The 20,709-nt window shown below is 45.3% G+C and overlaps 1 protein-coding gene across 2 annotated transcripts in view; it reads right to left on the bottom strand.

The window, feature by feature from the left end:
- Fbxo36 (F-box protein 36) overlaps positions 1-20,709 on the bottom strand; it is a 65,363-nt gene that overhangs the window by 17,050 nt on the left and 27,604 nt on the right. Inside the window, exons 1-2 of one of the 2 annotated variants that reach the window (XM_087566814.1) lie at positions 20,149-20,358; positions 7,068-7,176 (exon numbers count right to left, since the gene is read on the bottom strand). In XM_087566814.1, the coding sequence (XP_087422940.1) occupies positions 7,068-7,176; positions 20,149-20,217 (178 nt within the window). In that variant the 5' untranslated portion in view covers positions 20,218-20,358. Of the gene's footprint in view, positions 1-7,067; positions 7,177-20,148; positions 20,359-20,709 lie in introns of those variants that run through there. The other variant, NM_001108804.1, reaches the window with a different exon arrangement.

Below are 20,709 nucleotides of genomic sequence, written 5' to 3'. Positions count from 1 at the left end.
ACACACCACACACACACACACACCACACACACACCACACACACACCACACACACACACCACACACACACACCACACACACACCACACACATACACATATACACACATACCACACACACACACACACCCCCCACACACACACACCACACATACACATATACACACATACCACACACACACACACCACACACACACACCACATACATACACATATACACACACACACCACACACACACACCACACACACACACCACACACACACACACCACACACACACACACCACACACACACACACCACACACATACACATATACACACATACCACACACACACACACCCCACACACACACAGCACACATACACATATACACACATACCACACACACACACCACACACACACACACCACATACATACACATACACACACACACACCACACACACACACACACCACACACACACACACCACACACACACACACCACACACACACACCACACACACACACACCACACACATACACATATACACACATACCACACACACACACACCACACACACACAGAGGTATGCAAGCATATACACACATACACTCACACAAACACACAGGTATCCAAGCACACATATACAACACACACACACACAACACACATGCATACACATAAAGAAGTATACAAGCACACATATACAACGCACACACACACACACACAACACACATGCATACAAGCATACCCCACACAAAGTATGATAAAAAAAAATTAAGAAAAAAAACAAGATCCCTCTTCACTCCTTAGATCCCTCAATAATCAAGGAATGGAAATGCATTTTGCTTTGGGTTGGGTTGGATTGGGGTTTTTTTGTGACAGGGTCTCGGTGTAGCCCTGGCTGCCCTTGAACTCACTATGTAGATCAGGCTGGCCTCAACCTCACACACATCTGTTGCCTTGGCCTTCCAAGTGCTGGGATTAACAGCAAACACCACCATAATTAACCTACTCTACTCTAATAACTCTCTCCTTGGCGTTACACACCCAGCCCTCTCCAAACAATGTGCCTCGCGTGCAGGACCCGCCTACATCTGGCTGCATGTGCTCCCCTCTGAACAGCGGGGTAGTCGCCTCCTTTGACAACTATTAAACTTGAACCGCCTGTGGTCCACAGTTTGCCCTATACATGCTGATCTCAAGATAGGAGAGTCAATCCAGCCCACGCTGGTTTTGGAAACCTGACCCATAAGGCAAAACTGTGTCCTTGGGTAAACTTTCAGGGAGAATCTGCCACTTGATGCCTATGAAAAGTTACAATTATAAAATGTACATCATTTAAGTGAGCGCACACACCTTCCAAGCACACACACACACACACACACGAACACAAATAATCTTTTTAAAGGCCGAAAACCTAGGGACACCTGTTCAGACGTGGACACAGGGTGAAATTTTTCCTTTTGTGTAACAGGAGGTTTTAGAGTCAAAACCTGGACTCTGGTAGCCACAAGCAACTAGAGCCATCCATGTGCCCAAAGTTAGGTATCTGAACGAGCACCAGCAGGGTTGGGGTGCAGAGGCCAGTTGGACCCCTCCCTCTTGATCATCTTGAACGTTTACGGTAAGATATCTCAGGCGTGTGTTGAGTTCCACTAAGGGAAGGCTGTTTCCTCTCAGCCAAAAACGAGAATCTGAGTTCTGATCCCCTCAATGATTAGGTCACCACATACCATTGTCCCCTCCCTTAAGATTTAATCCAACTGATCCTGTCAATCACCAGTCCAGAAGATGCCAGCCCTCAAAGCTAAAACCATGCTAAGGAGATGGGAGGAATGCAGCCTAGTGAGACAATATACAGCCAGGGGCCTCTCCTTCAAAGTGGTTGCTTACTTACAAACCATTGCTAAGCGCCCCCATGTTTCTGAGTTCTAACCCAGAGGCATACTTTTTTCCTTTTCTCCTTTTTGTCTCTTCTTGGGACAACGTGCATGTTGACACTGCTTCCTCTCATTCCCACCTTCAGCTTCACAGCTGCTTGCAAGACCGATGCTGCTGAAGCTGCCTGCCTGCTCCACCCCTCCTCCTCCTCCTCCCTTTTCTCCCCAACTTCTTTCTTTTTCAAGATGAGGGTTTCTCTGTGATGCCTTGGCTGACCTAGAACTGGCCTTGCAGCCCATGCTGTGAAGATCCACCTGCTTATGCCTCCTGAATGTTGAAACTAAAGACATATGCTACCAAGCTAGTGCTCTCTCTCTCTCTCTCTCTCTCTCTCTCTCTCTCTCTCTCTCTCTCTCTCTCTCTCTCTCTCTCTCTCTCCCCCCCCCTCTCTCCCCCCTCTCTCCCCCCTCCCTCCCTCCCTCCTTTAAATTTTTACTCATGTATGTATTGCATGCAGTGCCCAAAGAAGCCAGAAGAGGGCGCCAGATCCCCTGTAACTGGAGTTAAGTGGTTAGGCATGTAGGCATGGCCTTGTAGGTGCTGGAAATCAAACCCAGGTTCTCCAAAAGGGAAGCCATCTCCTTAGTCCCAGTTATATGCGTTCTTGGATCCTAACTTAAACCCCACTTTCTCCATCTGCCTTCACCTGGCTCACCTGCCCTGGGTTTTTTCTCTTAACCTCTAATTTTCCTTGAGTTTCCTTCAAAGTCCGTTTTTGAAATTCTTTACCAATTAGACTAAACTGCAATGAAAACCAAGATTTTTCCAGGAACACACGCCTTTCTCGATTTTTCTCAGGATTCAGGGACAGAGTCATTAAGATCCCCTTTGAAACACCTGTTAATGTAAAACCATGATGCCATCCTCAAAGGAGATCAGAGTTTATTCTGGAGCCAAATATAAGTGAACATACTAAGGGAGGTCAAGGTCAGGTCACTCCACGTTCTTTTCTTTTTAAATTTTTAAATTTTATTATATTTTATGTGCATGGATATTTTGCCTACATATATATGTCTGGACCAAGTATATGCAGTACCTATGGAAGACAGAAGAGGGCAATGGATCCCCTAAAACTGGAGTTAATAAGGTTGTGGGCTGCCTTGTGTGTGCTGAAAATTGAACCTGGGTCCTCTGGAAGAGTAGCCAGTGCTTTTAACCGGAGCCTTCTCTGCAACCCCTCAAATTCCTGTGTTTTAACCTAACATTTTCATTAAGGTTTTAAAGTAACAGGACAAAGGAAGCTATGGATCGAGGCCTTTTTCAAAGACACTGAGAGGAGTGTCAGGCAGGTGGGGTGGTAGAAGGGCAAGGAAACTCTGCTACACCTCAGAAAACATCTGAGGACATTCCTAGTAAGCTAAGTTAATATATTCCAACAGGTTTCACAGCAGCTCACGACCAACCATCCATAACTGTAACCACAGGGGATCTGACGGCCTACTTTGGACTTTGTGGAACTGGTACTCACACATGCACAAATCCACAGACATACACACAAATATATAATTAAAAATAAAATAACTAAAAAAAAAAACAAAACAACGATGTCTAAAAATAATAAGGCCAGGCACATTCTTAAACACCTTTAATCCATGCATTTAGGAGCCAGAGGCAGGAAGCTCTCTACAAGTTCACAACTAACCTAGTCTACACAGCTAGATTCAGGGCAGCGAAGCGAAGGCTACATACAGAAACCCTGCCCAAAAAAAAAAAAAAAAAAAAAAAAAAAAAAAAAAACAGAAAAGGGAAAAAAAAGAAAAAGAAAAATAATAAAGAGAAGAATTCTCTTAAATAATTCATAAGAATTTATTTATTGAGCTGCTGTGGACCAGCCATTGTTCTAAGTAGTATCAAAGACCCATCAACAAAGTTCCTACCACAATAAAATAGACAAGAGACAAACAGCTGGATGTACAGTGCTGTCTTCAACACGGAGCGCGTGGGAGGCAGTATTCCAGAGAAAGGCTGTGATTTTCTGTCTAGGGTTGGAGGGAGCTAATAAGGCCGTGTCAGCACAGACTGAATAATACGCAAGCCAGTGGAGACATTCCAGAAAAATGTCCCTTTTGTGTTTGTTTATTTTTGAACCAGGGTCTCCTGAGGTTGAGTTGGGACTGTGTCACTATGTCATCTAAGGACTGGAAAGAGCTGGAAGATCTGCCTTCAAGAAAGCTCCTGGCTGGGTAGTGTTGGCACACACCTCTAGTCTCAGCGCTTGGGAGGCAGAGGCAAGTGTTTCTCTGAGTTCAAGGCCAGCCTGGTCTACAGTCCTGTCTTCCAGAACAGCCAGGGCTACACAGAGAAACCCTGTCTCAAAAAACAAGCAAGCAGCCCTGGAGGTAGCTGTTGTGGGGAGCCTTTACCTTCTCACAGACGGGCCTGCCTCCCAGTGTCCTGAAGCCATAGCACCTGACTGCTCTACAAGTGGGCCAGATGAAAGGGACAGAGGAAGAAGGGAACACCAGGAGAGAAGTGATAGTGTCATGTCTAATTAAATCTTGAAAGTGATATACTAGGGGCTGGAGAGACGGCTCAGTGGTTAAGACCACTGACTGTTCTTCCAGAGGTCCTGAGTTCAATTCCCAGCAACCACATGGTGGCTCACAACCATCTGTAAAGAGATCCGATGCCCTCTTCTGGTGTATCTGAAGACAGCTACAGTGTACTTATATAGAATAGATGAATAAATCTTTAAAAAAAGGGGGGGGGGGGTTGGGGATTTAGCTCAGTGGTAGAGCGCTTGCCTAAGAAGCTCAAGGCCCTGGGATCGGTCTCCAGCTCCGAAAAAAGAACCAAAAAACATACTATTGGGTACCCTGAATCTGACTGGTCACGTGATCAGCAAGGGTGGTGGGAATCACTCAAGGATCCTCCTTACAGGTTATCTTGGAGCCTGCCTACTGCCGTGCAGATTGCAGACTTAGGAATGGGCTAGACTCAGAAAATGACAGAAAGATAAAAGGTAATTTCAGGATTTGTGGCTTGAGGTCACCCCCCTCCCACCCACCAACCCACCCCAGAGAAGGTATGCGTAGGTCACAGGACAACCTATAGGAGTCCCTTCCCTCTTTCTACCATGTGGGGGCCAAGGATGGAATTCAAGTCATCAAGATTGGTAGCAGGCAAGTTTACCCAGTGAATCCTCTACTGGAAGCTCTATTTGGATACACTGTCGAGCAGGTCCTCTTGTGGACTGATCATGGGCACAGTTATGTAATTGCCCAAGTGGTATTTAGAGAAGTTGAAATGAGACATACTTACTTAAGACTTACCCTTTCGTGAGGATCCGTTTTTTTTTTTTTTTTTTTTTTTTTCGGAGCTGGGAACCGAACCCAGGGCCTTGCGCTTCCTAGGCAAGCGCTCTACCACTGAGCTAAATCCCCAGCCCCCGTGAGGATCCGTTTTTAAAATGTTTATTTCCTATTTTTATTTGTGTGTGTGTGTTTGTGTGTGTGTGTGTGTGTGTGTGCGCGCGCGCGCGCACCAGACGGAGAAATTGGATCTCTGGTAATTGGAGTTTACAGGAAATTAAGAGCCATTTGACCTGAGTGTTGGGAACTGAACTTGGGTCCTCTGGAAGGGTGGTCCATGCTCCTCACCACTGAGCCATCTCTCCAGCCCTAAGAATGAATGCCACTGAAGGTTAGGGATTGAGTCAGCTGCTGGTGGAGCACACCTTTAGTCCCAGCACTGAGAGGTAGGGGTGGGAGACAGAAGAGGGGATCTCTGAGCTCAAGGCTAGTCCGGTCAAGTTCTAAGATAGCCAGAGCTACAGAGAAAGCCTGTCTCAACAAACAACAACAACAACAAAGAAACAAAACAAAAGAAAGCTAGAGATTGAACCAGAACCCCCAGGGCATAATTACAGCCTGGAGAAAGGCAGCCAAGTTTGACCTCCCAGTCCCATCATCTTGATTTGAAGACTAAGGAGCCAGTAAGGGAGCGGAACAAGGTCTAAGGACAGAACCACCTCGCTAAGTACTGCTGAGAGACCCCAGCAGCAAGAGTGATTTGCTGAGCTCTTCTGCCAAGATCTGTGCTTGAGGAAATCTTGTAGGGGACCTTAGTGAGAAGAACAAGGGGAGACGAAAAAAGAAGTCAAGTCAAACACAGTCTGCTCAACAATACAGCAAATACTAATTAAGAGCTGATTATGTATAATGCTGAGGAAGCCATGCAAGGCTCAAGATGACCGAATAATGTAACCATGATTATCCCCAGCCCAGCACAAGGAAACTGACTCACAAAGGGACTGAGCCATCACAGCAGCCACAGAGCCAGCTAGCAGCACTGAGGCTCCAACAGGCTGGATGACACCCAAGACAAGGTGTGTGTAGCCATGAGCTTCCTCCCTCCCCCCTGTGTGTGTGTGTGTGTGTGTGTGTGTGTGTGTGTGTCTTCGTCTCTCTCTCTGTCTCTGTGTGTGTGTCTTCGTCTCTCTCTCTCTCTCTCTCTCTCTCTCTCTCTCTCTCTCTGTGTCTCTCAATCTCTCTCTGTCTCTCTCTGTGTCTTCTCTCTCTCTCTTCCCCCCCACCCCATCCCTCTGAGGGAGAAGCCTTTCTGTAGGGTTCTGAGGGAAGGTAGAAATGAACAGAGACTATTGGAACTGCCTGTAAGTTGTATGGGGACACAGGCTTTGTGAGTCATCAGACACTCAAGGCTGGGCTTTTCAGTGACACAGCCGCCTTTGAGTCATCCCATGACTAACCCCAAGACACTCACAGTACTTGGGTGGAATCACATCTTTGGTCTGTGATTGCTATCCTATCTGAGGTAAACAGACATTTGTTTACGCCTCCCCAGAAAGATGATACCACACTAGAATTTAAGAGAGTCTTATCTCAGAAAAGTTTTACTTTTAAAAATCTTTTTTGTTTGTTTTAATTACATGTATGTGAGTGTGTGCAATTGCCCACAGAGGCCAGGAGAGGGCACTGGGTTCCGTGGAGCTGGAGTTCCAAGCAGTTGTAAGCCCCTCCTCCCATGGGTGCTGGGAAAAGAATTGTGCAAGAGGGCACACATTCTTAACCACTAAGCCACCTCTCCAGTCCTCAAAAGTAAAACTCAAATCCATTATTTCTAGGATTGCACAAGTATACCGTGCGTGATACATCCCTGCCACACGCGCTGGGGCGTGATACCTTGAAGATGAGAGTTATCTAGGAAGTCTTCGTGAGTTTCCTTTGTCTCTCCAGGTTTTGCTGACCGATACTCACTTCTCAGGGAAATCTTCCACCATCTAAAGATGATCTGTAATTAAACAGGTGTTGGTAGAAGTTTAAAATGACTGGAATTCTGGCAGCCATGTTAAGTTTTGGGTATTTTGTTTTGTTGAGACAGGATCTCACATAGTTCAGGCTAGCTTTGAATTCACTACGTAGCCCTGAGTGCTTGACTGTCCTTTCTCTGTCTATCAAGTGTTAGCAGGCATGGTCCACCATGCCTACCTTCAACTTAGTGTTTTGAAAGGTGCCTGTGGTATGTCCATTGGAAATGTTCCCAATATCAACAATAACTTTACACTGTGAGGTAAATATCTGGGCACCAGTGAACGTTTCCCTTAGATATTAGTGTTAGAGATAGTGCTGGAAGGAGCTCTAATATCTTCCAGGTCACTGGGCTGGAGAGATGGCTCAGTGGTTAAGAGCACCGACTGCTCTTCCAGAGGTCCTGAGTTCAAATCCCAGCAACCACATGGTGACTCACAACCATCTGTAATGAGATCTGATGCCCTCTTCTGGTGTGTCTGAAGACAGCTACAGTGTACTCACATTTATAAAATAAATAAATCTGAAAGAATTTTGATTTGATTCCCTACCAGCCACTTAGCTGCTAACAACCATCTGTAACTCCAGCCCTAGGGGATCCAGCACCCTCTTCTTGTCTCCTTGGACACTGAATGCACGTGGAGCACAGACAGGCATGGGGAGAACACAGGACTTCATGGTGCCGCCATCACAGGCCATTCCTGCATCCCCCCACCTCCTGGGCACCTGTCTGCTTTCACTGTCCCGTTCCGCCCTTTGACCTCCCCAGCTCTAGGTTTCTAGACCAGATTCCACTATGAACTCCTTTCCGGCTTGAAGAACATGTCTTGTTGGTTACTTTTAATTCCCTTCACCTCTATAGATTTATGCCTTAGTCATTTCAGTGGTATTTTTTTTTTTAAGATTTATTTATTATATATAAGTACACTGTAGCTGTCTTCAGACACACCAGAAGAGGGCATCGGATCTCATTACAGATGGGTCTCAGCCATCATGTGGTTGCTGGGATTTGAACTCAGGACCTCAGGAAGAGCAGTCAGTGCTCTTACCCGCTGAGCCATCTCTCCAGCCATTTCAGTGGTATTAACGGGAAGGCTCTGTAAGTGGATGATACATTCTATATAGTACAAAGATGTTTAAAATCTTACAGACTATCTGCTACTCTATCTCTCAGGGGTTTTCTTTCACTTTGTCTTGTTTTTATCACTTTTAATTGTATGTACATGAGTGCTTTGCCTGCCTGTGAGCCTGCGTGTCTGTCACAGGCACGCTGCTGCCTACAGGAGCCAGAAGGAGTTCAAGTCGTTGGGAACTGGAGTTACAGAAGGCTGGGAATTGCCAAGTGGGTGCTGGGAATTGAATCCGTAATCGCAGCCCTCAAGGAGTAGAGGCAGGAGGATCAGAAATTCGAAGTCATCTTCAGCTTTGTAGAGCGTGAAGCCAGACATGCCTCATGGGAAGAAATAAATCTTAACTCTGTGGTGCTCTGAGACTATAAAATACCAAAAATGAAATACTGCTAAGGATGTGAATTTCACTTATTTGAATCAGGGTCTCATGTAATTCCAACTGGCCTTAAAATTGTTTTTAAGGTTTTTGTTTTGTTTTGGGTTTTTGTTTGTTTGTTTGTTTTTGTTTTTTTCTGGTGTGATTTTTTTTTTAATGTTTTGGGGTTTTTTGAAACAAAGCTTCTCTGTGTAACAACTCTGGCTGTCCTGGAACTCACTTTGTAGACCAGACTGGACTCAAACTCACAGAGATCCACCTGTCTCTGTCTTCCCCATGCTGGGACTAAAAGTGTGTGCCATTTTACCTGGCTTCTTCCTTTATAGACCAGGTTAGCCTTGAATTCACAGAGATCCCCTGACTCCCCCTCCTCCTGAGAGCTGGGTGTTGGGACTCACTGCACCCGGTTTTCCTCTGGCTCTTTAAAGGTTTGGTGGGGTTGTTTATTTTGTTTTGTTTTGTTTTTTGTTTTTGACACAAGGTCTCAAACAGCCTCGCCCCAGCTGGCCTCCAGCTGGCCTCCAGCTGGCTATGCAGCTGTAGGGACTCGTGATTCCTTGCTGTCCAGCTCATTTTCTTGCCCCCAACCCCTAATGCTGGTCTGACAGGTGTGCACAGTGAACCTCAGGTGGGTTTTGTTTGTTCGTTTCTGAGACTTTGTCTATGACACACCTGAAAGCTCACTGTGTAGATCAGATGGCCTCAAATTCACAGATCCGACTGCCTTGGTCCCCGAGAGGGCTGGAATTAAATGTGTATATCAGTATGTCTGGGTAAATTTATTCTTTTGAGACAACGAGTCCATAGGTAGCCCAGGCCAGCTCAGAACCCTGAATGTAATGCAAGCTGGCCTCAAACTGAGAGAAATCCTCCTGTCTCAGACTCCTGAATGCTGGGATTACAAGAATGCACCACTATGTTCAACTTGATCTAATCTTATTAATGGACCTAAAGTCTGTACCTGAACAAACTGAGAACTGAGAAATGTTTCACAGGATTTGAATCCATATTTCATTAAAAGAAAAGCCACTCCTTTTTTTTTTTTACTTTTTTTTTTTTTTCGGAGCTGGGGACTGAACCCAGGGCCTTGCGCTTGCTAGGCAAGTGCTCTACCACTGAGCTAAATTCCCAACCCCAAGCCACTCCTTTTCAAACTAATAAAAATACAATGCTAATAACTGTTTGTTCAAATGGGCCAAATTATAGGCAATTCATAAGGCAAAATAAATGTATGGGAGTATTGGGATAACCCAAGAATTAGGAAATTGGTAGACAAGAAAACTTCTCTAGGAAGAAGCTCTAAGTTTTCAATGCTGTCAGGATGGTGGTTTATTCTCCTACTTGGGAGGCTAAGGAAGGAGGAATTCCAGCCTGGACTAACAAAGGAAAATACTCCATGTAATCTACACCCAACAAAATAACACCCACACATGCGCATACACCCTCAAACCCCTCAGAGCCTAACATTGCACTAAGGAGTTCTCAAGTTGCTCAAACCTGCCTTAGTTAAATGTTAACCAGAAGGGGCTGGAGAGAGCTCAAGTCTGCTTGCTCCTCTCCCAGAGGACCTGAGTTCAGTTCCCAGAACCCACAGAGGAGGCTCACTGTAACTCCAGGAGATCCAAGACATCCCAGGAGATCCGATACCCTCCTCTGGTCTCCTCAGGCATATATTAACAACTCAACACAACACACACACACACACACACACACACACACACACACACACACACACAAAATTAAATCTTAAAACATTATAAGTGATTTTAATTTTTTTTTTTTTTGAAACAGGAGCCTAGTGTGTAGCCCTGGCTGACACTCTTGTTTTGTAGACCAAGTTAGCCTAGAATTCACAGAGATCCACCTGCTTTTGCTTCCTGAGTGTTGGGATATAAGTGTAACCCACTATGACCTCCCTGCATATTTATTTATTTGAAAAATAAATCTTTAAAAATCAAGAATGAACCAGAAGAGCCAGACTTGGTGGCATAAACCTGTGATGCCAACATTTGTGGGAATATTGACAGGAAGACCTGGAGTTCCAAGTTATTCTCAACTATGCAGGGAGTTTGAGGTCAAACAAAGCTGCACAGAGCTGGGGACCGAACCCAGGGCCTTGAGCTTGCTAGGCAAGCACTCTACCACTGAGCTAAATCCCCAGCCCCCCCCTTTTTTTTAAGATTTATTTACTTTATATATTTGAGTACGCTGTAGCTGTCCTCAGACACCAGAAGAGGACATCAGATCCCTTTACAGATGGTTGTGAGCCACCATGTGGTTGCTGGGAATTGAACTCAGGACCTCTAGAAGAGCAGCAATTTTTCCAGCCCCACAAAATGGTTTCAAAACACACTGGTTGTAGTGTCCTATGCTTTTAATCTCCATACTTGGCAGAGACAGGTAGATCTCTGTGAGTTAGAGGCTAGCCTGGTCTAAATACAGCAAGTTCCTAAATAAGAAAGGAGCCCTAAATAGGCCACAAACGGATGAGAGCGATTACAGTTAGCTATGCTTGTGCCTTAAAGATGACAAAAACTAAAAAGTAAACTTGTGGTAATAAATGTGGTTAACATCATGATAATTCTAGCACTCAAGAAGCTGAGGCAGGAGGATAACTGTAACTAATTTTTTTTTCAGATCTTATTTTTAATGATTCTTAAACGTTTTAACTTCCCTTTAGCCCACACCCAACAGAGGTGGAGGAAAAAGAAAGGACAGGGGTGGGGCGGAAGTGGACCTGTTTAGAAAGGGTCTCTGAAGCAACTCCTTCTGTGTTGTCTGGAAAATAGCAGTTCAGTTCATAGGTTAGAAGGCAGCGGCAGCTCGGTCCACATGTAAACATCTCACAGATAAACCAGCAGTCCAGTTTGGTAGAATCTGGTTAGCAATAGCCGTGACGACGTGACCTAGCTAAGACAGCCAGGCCTCAGTCTCAGCTTGAGTCAGCAGGAGGGACCCAGAGGGAAGCCAGTTCTCAGCTGTGCCTCTCTCAGTGAAGCAGGAGATTAGAGAAGATGAGAGACACACAAGCACAGCTCAGCTCGCTCTATCAGCAAGTCACTGTCCGTTGGGTCCTATTTATACCCTCCAAACATCACGTGTCCTCCAGGGGTCTCATATGTGTCTACCTCAGCTGACATCACTCTGCCAATCAGCCCAAGTCCTTGAAAGAGGCAAGAAACTGCAGCACACCACCAGAAGTGTTTTGGTGCATCTCTCTCTATGGAGTCCCAAAAAATGCAGCTCAGCTATGCAGTGTAAGGTGGACCAATAAACGAACATCATTAGCAAAGACTCTTTCCTCACATGCCTTTCATGTGCTTGCTTTAGCAGAACATCCTCTCTCCTGCGTCAGTTAAAGCTTCCTTCACACGTTTGCCCCAGCAAAACACCATCCAAATGACTTTCCAAAGAACCCTTGAGTTTCCTCTTTAGATAACTGAGTTTGCCATGAGCCTATGTTATAGTCTCAAAAAACAAAGGAAGTGCGTGTGTCTGACATTCCTTTACACATGTCTTTTGGTTTTTGTTTTGATTTGCTTTTAGGTTATGTTGTTGTTGTTGAGAGACATAGGGTTCTCTATGTCACCCTGGATGTCTTGGAACTCACTCTGTAAACCATGCCGGCCTCGGCCTGCCTCCGCCTCCTGGGTGCTAGTATTAAAAGCGTGAACCACCTCAGCTCAGTTTAACACACTAGTTTTTTTTTTAATATTATATATATATATATATATGTACATATATATATGAGTATGCTGTAGCTGTCTTCAGACACACCAGAAGAGGGCATCAGATCCCATTACAGATGGTGGTGAGCTGGGATTTGAACTCAGGACCTCTGGAAGAGCAGTCAGTGCTCTTGACCACTGAGTCATCCCTCCAGCCCAACACACTAGTTTTTAAAGCTGTGCTCTCCACAGCTGGCTCCTCCCACTTTCTTGTCTTGAGCTTTCCCATTATGCAGCTTAACATACTGTTTAAAGTCTGTTCAAAGTATATTAAAGAATTAGAGGCCCCGGCCTCCTCCTGATTGACTCTGTTAGGCAGTTAGACAGGTAGTTAGCAGGTTAGCCGCCCATGATGAACTCTCTCTGGTCATTGTTGTCCTCTGACTAGATCTCTCCCTCTCTCTGGGGTCACTTTTTCCTTCTTGGCTTACCTCAGATACTAGGAATTAGAAGCCCCACGGGCTTAGACTTTCGTATCCAAGCCTCCTCCTCCTCTCCAGTGGTAATTACCTGCTGGAGTAGACCTAATTCCCCATCTCTGACTCTCCAGTACTAGCAGAAGCAGATTTTGAGATGAGTGGCCCCATCTCAGTTGGACAGAGACTGCTGACCACCCAGCCCCCACACCTAGAGAGGAAAGTGCTTCAAGTGATCTGAGAGAAAGTGGGAGGGGTGTGTGTGCTACCTGGTGGTCTCCAAGACCCCAGCAGGCCGTGTACATCCCACTTCTCATTCTAGAGAGTGGCCTAAAAGCAGGAAACACACCTCTAATCCCAGCGGTTCATAGCCATCCTTGGCTATAACAGCAAATTCAAAACCAATGTGCGCTATAGGAGACCCTTTTAAAAACAAGGTGAAACAAAAATCATTAAAAAAAAGAAAGAAAGAAATTGAAGACTCAGCCAAGTCTACACAGAGAAACCCTGTCTTGAAAACCAAAAAACTAAAAATAAAAATTTAATTAAAATGAATAATAAAAGACTCCACCACTTCAACCACTTTATGAAAGTCTGTAAAAGCTCTTGGCCATCAAGCCGGTGTTCTGGTGAATTAATAATGTTCACTATTCTTTCTGGGGTGGAGGTGGGGGTGAGATGGTTGGGCTGGAGATTGTTCAGAAAGCAAAGGCTTTCGTTGTCCTTTGACCTCCACTTACACCCTGCGGGTACATGTCCCTCCCTTCTTGGCAGGAAGTTTGTTTACTGTTCTCTTTTTTAAGATTCTAAATGTATGTGTATGTAAGTATACCTGTCTACGGGAATGCATCCTCACTTGTGGGTCCCTGTGGAGGCCTGGGTGCTGGATCTCCCTTGCTGGAATTACGATTGTTGAGAAGTGACTGAAGTGAGTGTCTGAACTGAACTCCAGTCCTCTGAAAGGACAGCAAGTGCTCTGATCTGATGAGCCACCTCTCCAACCACACCCACCCTACTCTCACCCTGGGGAAGGGGGCAAAGGGGGTAGGTGAACAGGGAAAGACTTTTTCCTTCTTATGGCTACCAGACAACTGAAACAATGGCCCTTAAGAAACTGGAAATTCCCAGCAATCTCTTGGGGGGAGGAAATAGCTAAAGCCTTGGCCACAGCCAAAACCTGTCAAGCAGGGGGAAAAGACCTAACTTTGTCAGAGGACCTCCAAGGAGACACTGGAGCTGACGTAAATGCTGGTGGCTCCTGCTTAGTTGTGTGTTTCTCGTCTCCTACTTACACCTAAATCTCACGTTAAGACCCCGAAGTCAAATGCGGGTGGGGAGTGGGGGTGCTGGGATCTTTCTGTTCTTTTCCCAGTGTTTGCTTTTCACTGTGACTTGTTAACTTAGTTAATGTCCAGCTCTGGCTCCGACCCTGACTCCAGTCACAAGGGCAAAGTACGCCCAGCTCCTGGACTATTGCTCAGTGACTTAACTCCACTTTCTAACTAACAGAGAAGCCAATCATGGAGAAATTCCCTCAGGAATTCTCAGAGAGAGAGAGAGAGAGAGAGAGAGAGAGAGAGAGAGAGAGAGAGAGACAGTCAGCTCTGATTTATTAAATATGCCTCCCAATCCCAGGAAGAGCCCTAAGTCTCTTTTGCCAGAGATAAGGAGAAAGACTTTGAGCAAGTTGGGACTGTCTTAAGTCCCCAAAGGAATGCTTGATTTTGTCTAAATGCCAGACTTGGAGAAAAGTCAGCTCCCTTTCTCTTGGTTCTCCCCAGCAATCTCGAAGTTTGATGGTTCAGAGACTAGAGAGGCTCCCAGCATCTTCCAGCCAATCTGTGGTCTGTGGTAGATATTCTGAAGACCCCACCCTTTACCCATAGTGTGGATTTTAAATATTTAAAGCTCCTAGGCCTCTGCAGGTCAAAGGTTGGGTGAAGAAATTCCCCTAAGATCATAATAAAGCAGGCTGGAGAGACCAAAACACGTATTGGTAGGAAAAGAAGGCAAGAAACTGAAAGACAAGGGCTGAAGCAAACCTAAGTGTTACCTGAGCCTGACACAGCACGTTTTAATACCAGCTGCTATGCAGACGAAGGCAGGTGTTCCATCCCAAGAAATTCCTTATCCCAAAGTCTGGCATTTAGATGAAACCAAGCATCCCCTCCGGACTTGCTAAAAGTCTTCTCCTTATCTCTTGCAAAGGAGACTTAGGGCTCTTCCATTAACCTAGGAGTGAGATGCCTATTTAACAAACACCTGTTCCAAGTCCTTGCCCCTGAGCACCTCTCACCTGTCCCCACCCTGAATCCTTCCAGCTCCTGAGCTTCGAGTCCCTTCCCCCAGCTTCTCTGATCCCTCAGTCATTTTGGCTACTCGGCTTCTTGGCCTCTTGCCCTCTTGGCTCCTGGTTGGCTCCGATCCTGGATCTCTCTCAGTCTGAGAATTTTCTTTTGACCTCTTGCTCCCCTGGTATTCTCTTGGCTCCTGCTTCCTCCCTTTCTCTCTCTCATCCCCACTCCCACCAGCTGCCTCTGGCTGCTTTCTCTCTCATGTCTACAATAAACCTTCTCCTCCACCATTTCTAGGAACCATTATGACCTCATTTCTTTTCTTTTCAAGGTGTGAGGCCATCTCAAACAAAACAAAATAAAACAACCTTACAACAACAACAACATCGACAAAACAGCAGTTGGAAATATAGCTTGCAGAAGGTCCCTTGGCTAGCATGTTCTACAAGGTCCCTTGGCTAGCATGTTCTACAAGGTCCTGGGTTCAGTCCTCACCCACTACAGCATAACCAGAACAGCTAAGTGTCACTTGGTCAGCCTAGTCTAAAGAGTAAGTTCCAGAAGACCAAGGCTACACAGGGAAATATTCTGAAGACCCCACCCTTTACCCTAAAACCAAAACCAAAAACCAGTGGAATATACAATTTAAAATGAAAGAATACCTATACGCCTTTATATTAGGTACAGAATTAAAATAATTTATAGCTGGGGGTGGTGACATATGCCTTTAATCCCAGCTAGTGACAGGTGGATCTCTGTGAGTCCCAGGCCAGTCAAGGCTACAAAGTGACCCTGTCTAAAATATTAACAACAACTACTATAAAACAAACTGCAAATGTTTCATCCCCAGGTTACATCAGTGCTCTATTGTCAGGTTTGGTGAGAACTTTTGGTCAGTATCTATGAGGGTCTAGTCTCAAGTTCAGATGACCAAAAATTCCCTGGTCTCCCTGTTTAGGCTAAATTGGAATTGTGCAAACATTGGTTAAGTCATGTATTCCAGAACATTCCTTGGTTCTATTCCTGGTAGTCGCCTCACCTGGTCATATTCCCCCTCCTTCTGTGGATGGCTTTGATATTTCCTTGGCGATGGAGTAAACAATCATTTGCCCCTTCCTTTTAAGGTCCCAGTTGATTGAAATAGAGGGTAGAAAGGCTGTTTAGGGCAGAGACCCCAAAGGCAATGGTTCCAGAAACATTCTTGGTTCTCTATGCTGGAATGCCTGGAGGGAGTTCTGGGTTTTTCTAAATGAGCGCCCTTGGCCTGGAGGCTTAGATTCCTTCTGTGAATGGCTTGGGAATGGGACCTCTGGATTTGCACAGGTGAAAATAGATCCTATCTATTCAACCTCATCCTAAATGACCCCCAGACAGGAATGATAATAAAGAATGGAATTTACCTCCAGAAGGAGACACGCCTTAGAGGTTAGAGTAAGGAGAGCTGAGGGGCCACCCCTACCTAAGAAAGGAGCTCACTAAAGCCATAGGCAGACTCTCTCTAGAGAGAAAACCCACTTTTCCGTAACAGAACTCTAGCTCTGCTGAGTGCAGACCTTACACAAGCTGAGGCTGCCTCTCTTCAGCTCCTGAGTTCAGGCTCAAAAAGGAGTTAATTCTCTGTCTTCGTTTTGAGGCTGGCCAGGCTTCTACACTTTCTCCTCTTCTTGTGCTTTTTCTGTCGTGAGGCGAAGGCTTGACACAAATATGGCTTTCTCCCCTTCTCTTCTCCAGTTGCCTCCTCTGGGTAGCAGCTGAGATGCACAGGTTGGCCATCTTGGGGATTTTCTTTTACATTCTGCTAAAATTGGCCTCTCCGAGTAAGCTTTGGCTTTGTTTGACTTTCAAACTTTTCATCAGCATTAAGTATGAGTCTAACAAAATTTGGCCTGAGGAATCTCACGAGTTTATTGGGCTTACACACAGAACCTGGGTGAGGAGTTGCTCACAGGAGTATGGGTGACTACAAAGATAGAAAGTCTCGGTCTTGAAGAATGAATGCTTTCCTCTTCTCTATAAGGAAGTCTCCTTACTTGGCCTATATATGAAATCACCTCCCCAGAGAGCCCCTCCCCCAGGCCTTGTGCAATTAGTGCAGGATTGAATACAAACAGCTAGAGGGACAGCTGGGATCCCAGGCGAGCACCCCAAACCTTTCCCCACCCCCTCTTTTTCTGAGGTCTCCTACAAGCCCGCATTGGGTTCTGATGATCTAATGATGATGTCTTTGCCTGGAGGACTGTTCTATAACTCATTCAGTCCTCCCTCAGGTTTTCAGACTCTATGTGGGTGCAAGTTCTGAGTTCTGTCCCTCTTGTCAACCCCTACCCCGCTTTTGTTGCTTCCCAAGGTGGCTCTTGGCAGCCTTGAAACTACATGTACAAATTCCTTTCTCCTGAGGCCAGTAGATGTAAAATTTCCTCCAGTTGCCTACTCTGCTCAGTATGGTTTTTTTCAATCAGGTTTTTCAGTGTAACCTGAAAGTCGTCTTGAATTCCTCATATTCCCACAGTGTTTGACCTTCAGCACCTGGTACGTGTTCTTCATGGACATTTACTTACTGGTCAGGTGAACAATGATCTCTTCAGTGATTTAATGGAAAGCCAGGATTTCACTAACCGGATCTGATGGTGCTGATAGATAGATGATTACAGCTACTAGGGAGGCCGAGTCAATCAGATCCTAAATTCAAGGCCAGACTGAGTAACTTAAATAAACGAAACATTCAAACAGGACTGTAGATTAGCTCAGTGGAAGAGTACTTAGCATGTGTAAAGCAGCCCTGGGCTGGATCTCCACTATCATAGAAAGGAAGAAAGGAAGGAAGGAAAATTGACTATGTTAACCCACTGTCTGGAGTGGGGATTAGAGCAGGCTCGAGGTCCAGGCGCTCCAGAGGCTGCTAGGATCATCACAAGTTCCAGAACTGCCTGGGCAAATCCCTGCCTCAGAGAAAGAAAAATGCAAAACAAATGACTGAGTTTTAGCCAGTGCAAGCCATACAATGTTGGGTTTCGGGGATACAAGCAGAGCACAAAAGATTAAAACTCCCTGTCCTGCCCTGCGAGTCACACAGCTTTAACTCCAGTGCTGGGGATGCACCACAGGCAGATCTCTATGTATTGAGAACAAGTCAACGAGGCTTTATAACAAGTGTCTTGTCTCAAATAAGAAAATAAATGGGGTTGGGGATTTAGCTCAGTGGTAGAGCGCTTGCCTAGGAAGCGCAAGGCCCTGGGTTCGGTCCCCAGCTCCGAAAAAAAAAAAAAGAACCAAAAAAAAAAAAAAAAAAAGAACCAAAAAAAAAAAAAAAAGAAAAGAAAATAAATAAGGTGGTTAAGATATGGATATGCTGGGGGCTGGAGAGATAGCTCAGCGGTTAAGAGCACTGACTGCTCTTCCAGAGGTCCTGAGTTCAATTCCCAGCAACCACATGGTGGCTCACAACCATCTATAATGAGATCTGGTGCCCTCTTCTGGCCTGCACGTGTACATGTATACATAATAAATCTTTAAAAAAAAAAAAAAAGATATGGATATGCTCTTAACCCAGTGGTTAAGAGCACTGACTGCTCTTCCAGAGGTCCTGAGTTCAAATCCCAGCAACCACATGGTGCCTCACAACCATCTGTAAAGGGATCTGATGCCCTCTTCTGGTGCGTCTGAAGAAAGTGACAGTGTACTCATATACATAAAATAATAAAATAAATCTTTAAGACCACTTGCTGTTCTTCCAGAGGACCTGAGTTCAGTTCCCAGCACCCACATCAAGTGACTCAAAATTGTCTGTAACTCCAGCTCCAGAGGATCCAACATCTCTGGCCTCTGTGGGCATTTGCACTCATGTACACTTACCCGCATGCAAACAGACATACTTACGCATAATTAAGAACTATAAAAATAATTAAAAAAGAAGAAAATAAGCTGAGGAGGAGTGATGAAAACGTCTTTAATACCAGAACTCTGAAAGCAGATGGCAGGGAAAGCTCTGAGTTAGAGGCCAGCCTTGTCTACAGAGCCAATCATAGGATAGCCAGGTTACAAAGAGAAACCCTGTCTCAAACAAAGAAGAAAACAAACAAATGATAAATAAAACCCCCTGTCTCAATGAAGCTTGCATCCCATCAATAGAGGAAGAAAGAATATGCAGCTTTCCTTCTTTTTGGAGGGTAGGGAACAAATGGTCAGGAGTGGTCTCTTGTACCTCAGGTTGGTCTTGAATTTACTATGCAACAAAGGCTGGCCTTGAGCTCCTGAACCTCCTGCATCTGCCTCCCCCTTACTAGGATTGCAAGTGTGTAGTGTATGCCACCCTTACAACGGCAGGCATTGAACCCAGGGCTTGGAGCACACCACCAACTAAGCTACAGTTCTAGCCATTATATTTCTTTATGTTAGTGATAGCATGATCCCAGTATCCAGAGGCAGAAATCTGCAAGACTCTTCGTTCATCTCAGTCCTTCATTCAGACAGTTGGAAAGAACCAATGCCTATGGTCTAAAATTCCTCTCTAACCCACTCTGTAGTCCAGGCTGGTGATCCTCCTGCCTCAGCCTTCCCAAGTGCTGGGATTACAGGTACACCACATCCAGCCACAAAGGTTTGCTGGCTCATCTCATTTTATGGTCATAGCTGCTGCTAAGAGAATTCCTAAAAGAGCCACAAGGGGGTTAGAGTACAGTATAGCCCAGTGAGAAGTGCTTGGCTAGCATGTGAGTGGCCCTGGGTCCCAGTACTGAGGAAAAATCAACGCTCTATCTAAAGTTCAGATTTCTCCATCCCTTCTGGTTCCCTGACAATGTCTGGCGTGGTGGTGCACACCTTTAATTCCAGTACTTGGGAGGCAGAGGCAGACCAGTCTCTGTGAGCTAGAGGCCAGCCAGGTCTACAATTTGAGTCCAGGGCAGCCTTTGTTAAATACATAGAGAAACCCTGGGTCAAAACAAACAAACAAAAAAACAGAAAAAATTAAATTAAAAAAGGAACGCTCTGGTCCACCCTGCTGGTGTCTCACCTCCTGCATTATTTTGTCTGCAGCCCAGCGCTCAGTGTGTTTGCTTGCCGCTGCTCCTGCCGGGAACATTTGGCTATCTCCCAGTCCTAGACTCTTAGGCAGGGCGTCAGGAGCTCTTTCAAGCTCAGACTGGTTTGCATGTTTTTCAGAAGGTTCTGCATATAAATCTCTCACAGCTCTTAAGCCAGTGCATCCAAACTGGCTTTCTCGTCATATTCCCAGCCAGCTTGCTCAGGACTTTGACCTTTCCTCTGTCCTGGTGAAGGACAAGGCTCTCTTAGTTGTAGCTGTGCCTCTTCCCTCATCTCTCTTCCTGCCCCTTGTAAGACATCGCTCAGCCTCTGTCCCTGGCTCCTGAACGCCTATGACTCAGAATTTATATCTCAGCCCAGATCTCTTGGCTTATGAACATGTCTACCTGGATATGCTACCCAAATATTTAAACCAGAAATCAACAATTTTTCCTTCAAGTCTCTTCTTACAAAGTTTGTTGACCTGTCAACTCCAATATATATATATATATATATATATATATATATATATATATATATATATATAATA

Source organism: Rattus norvegicus, chromosome 9 (assembly GCF_021556685.1).
Source record: "Rattus norvegicus strain SHRSP/BbbUtx chromosome 9, alternate assembly SHRSP_T2T, whole genome shotgun sequence".
Classification (NCBI taxonomy): domain Eukaryota; kingdom Metazoa; phylum Chordata; class Mammalia; order Rodentia; family Muridae; genus Rattus; species Rattus norvegicus.
The sequence above is the reverse complement of the archived record's forward strand: the minus strand, read 5'-3'. Positions and strand labels throughout refer to the sequence as shown.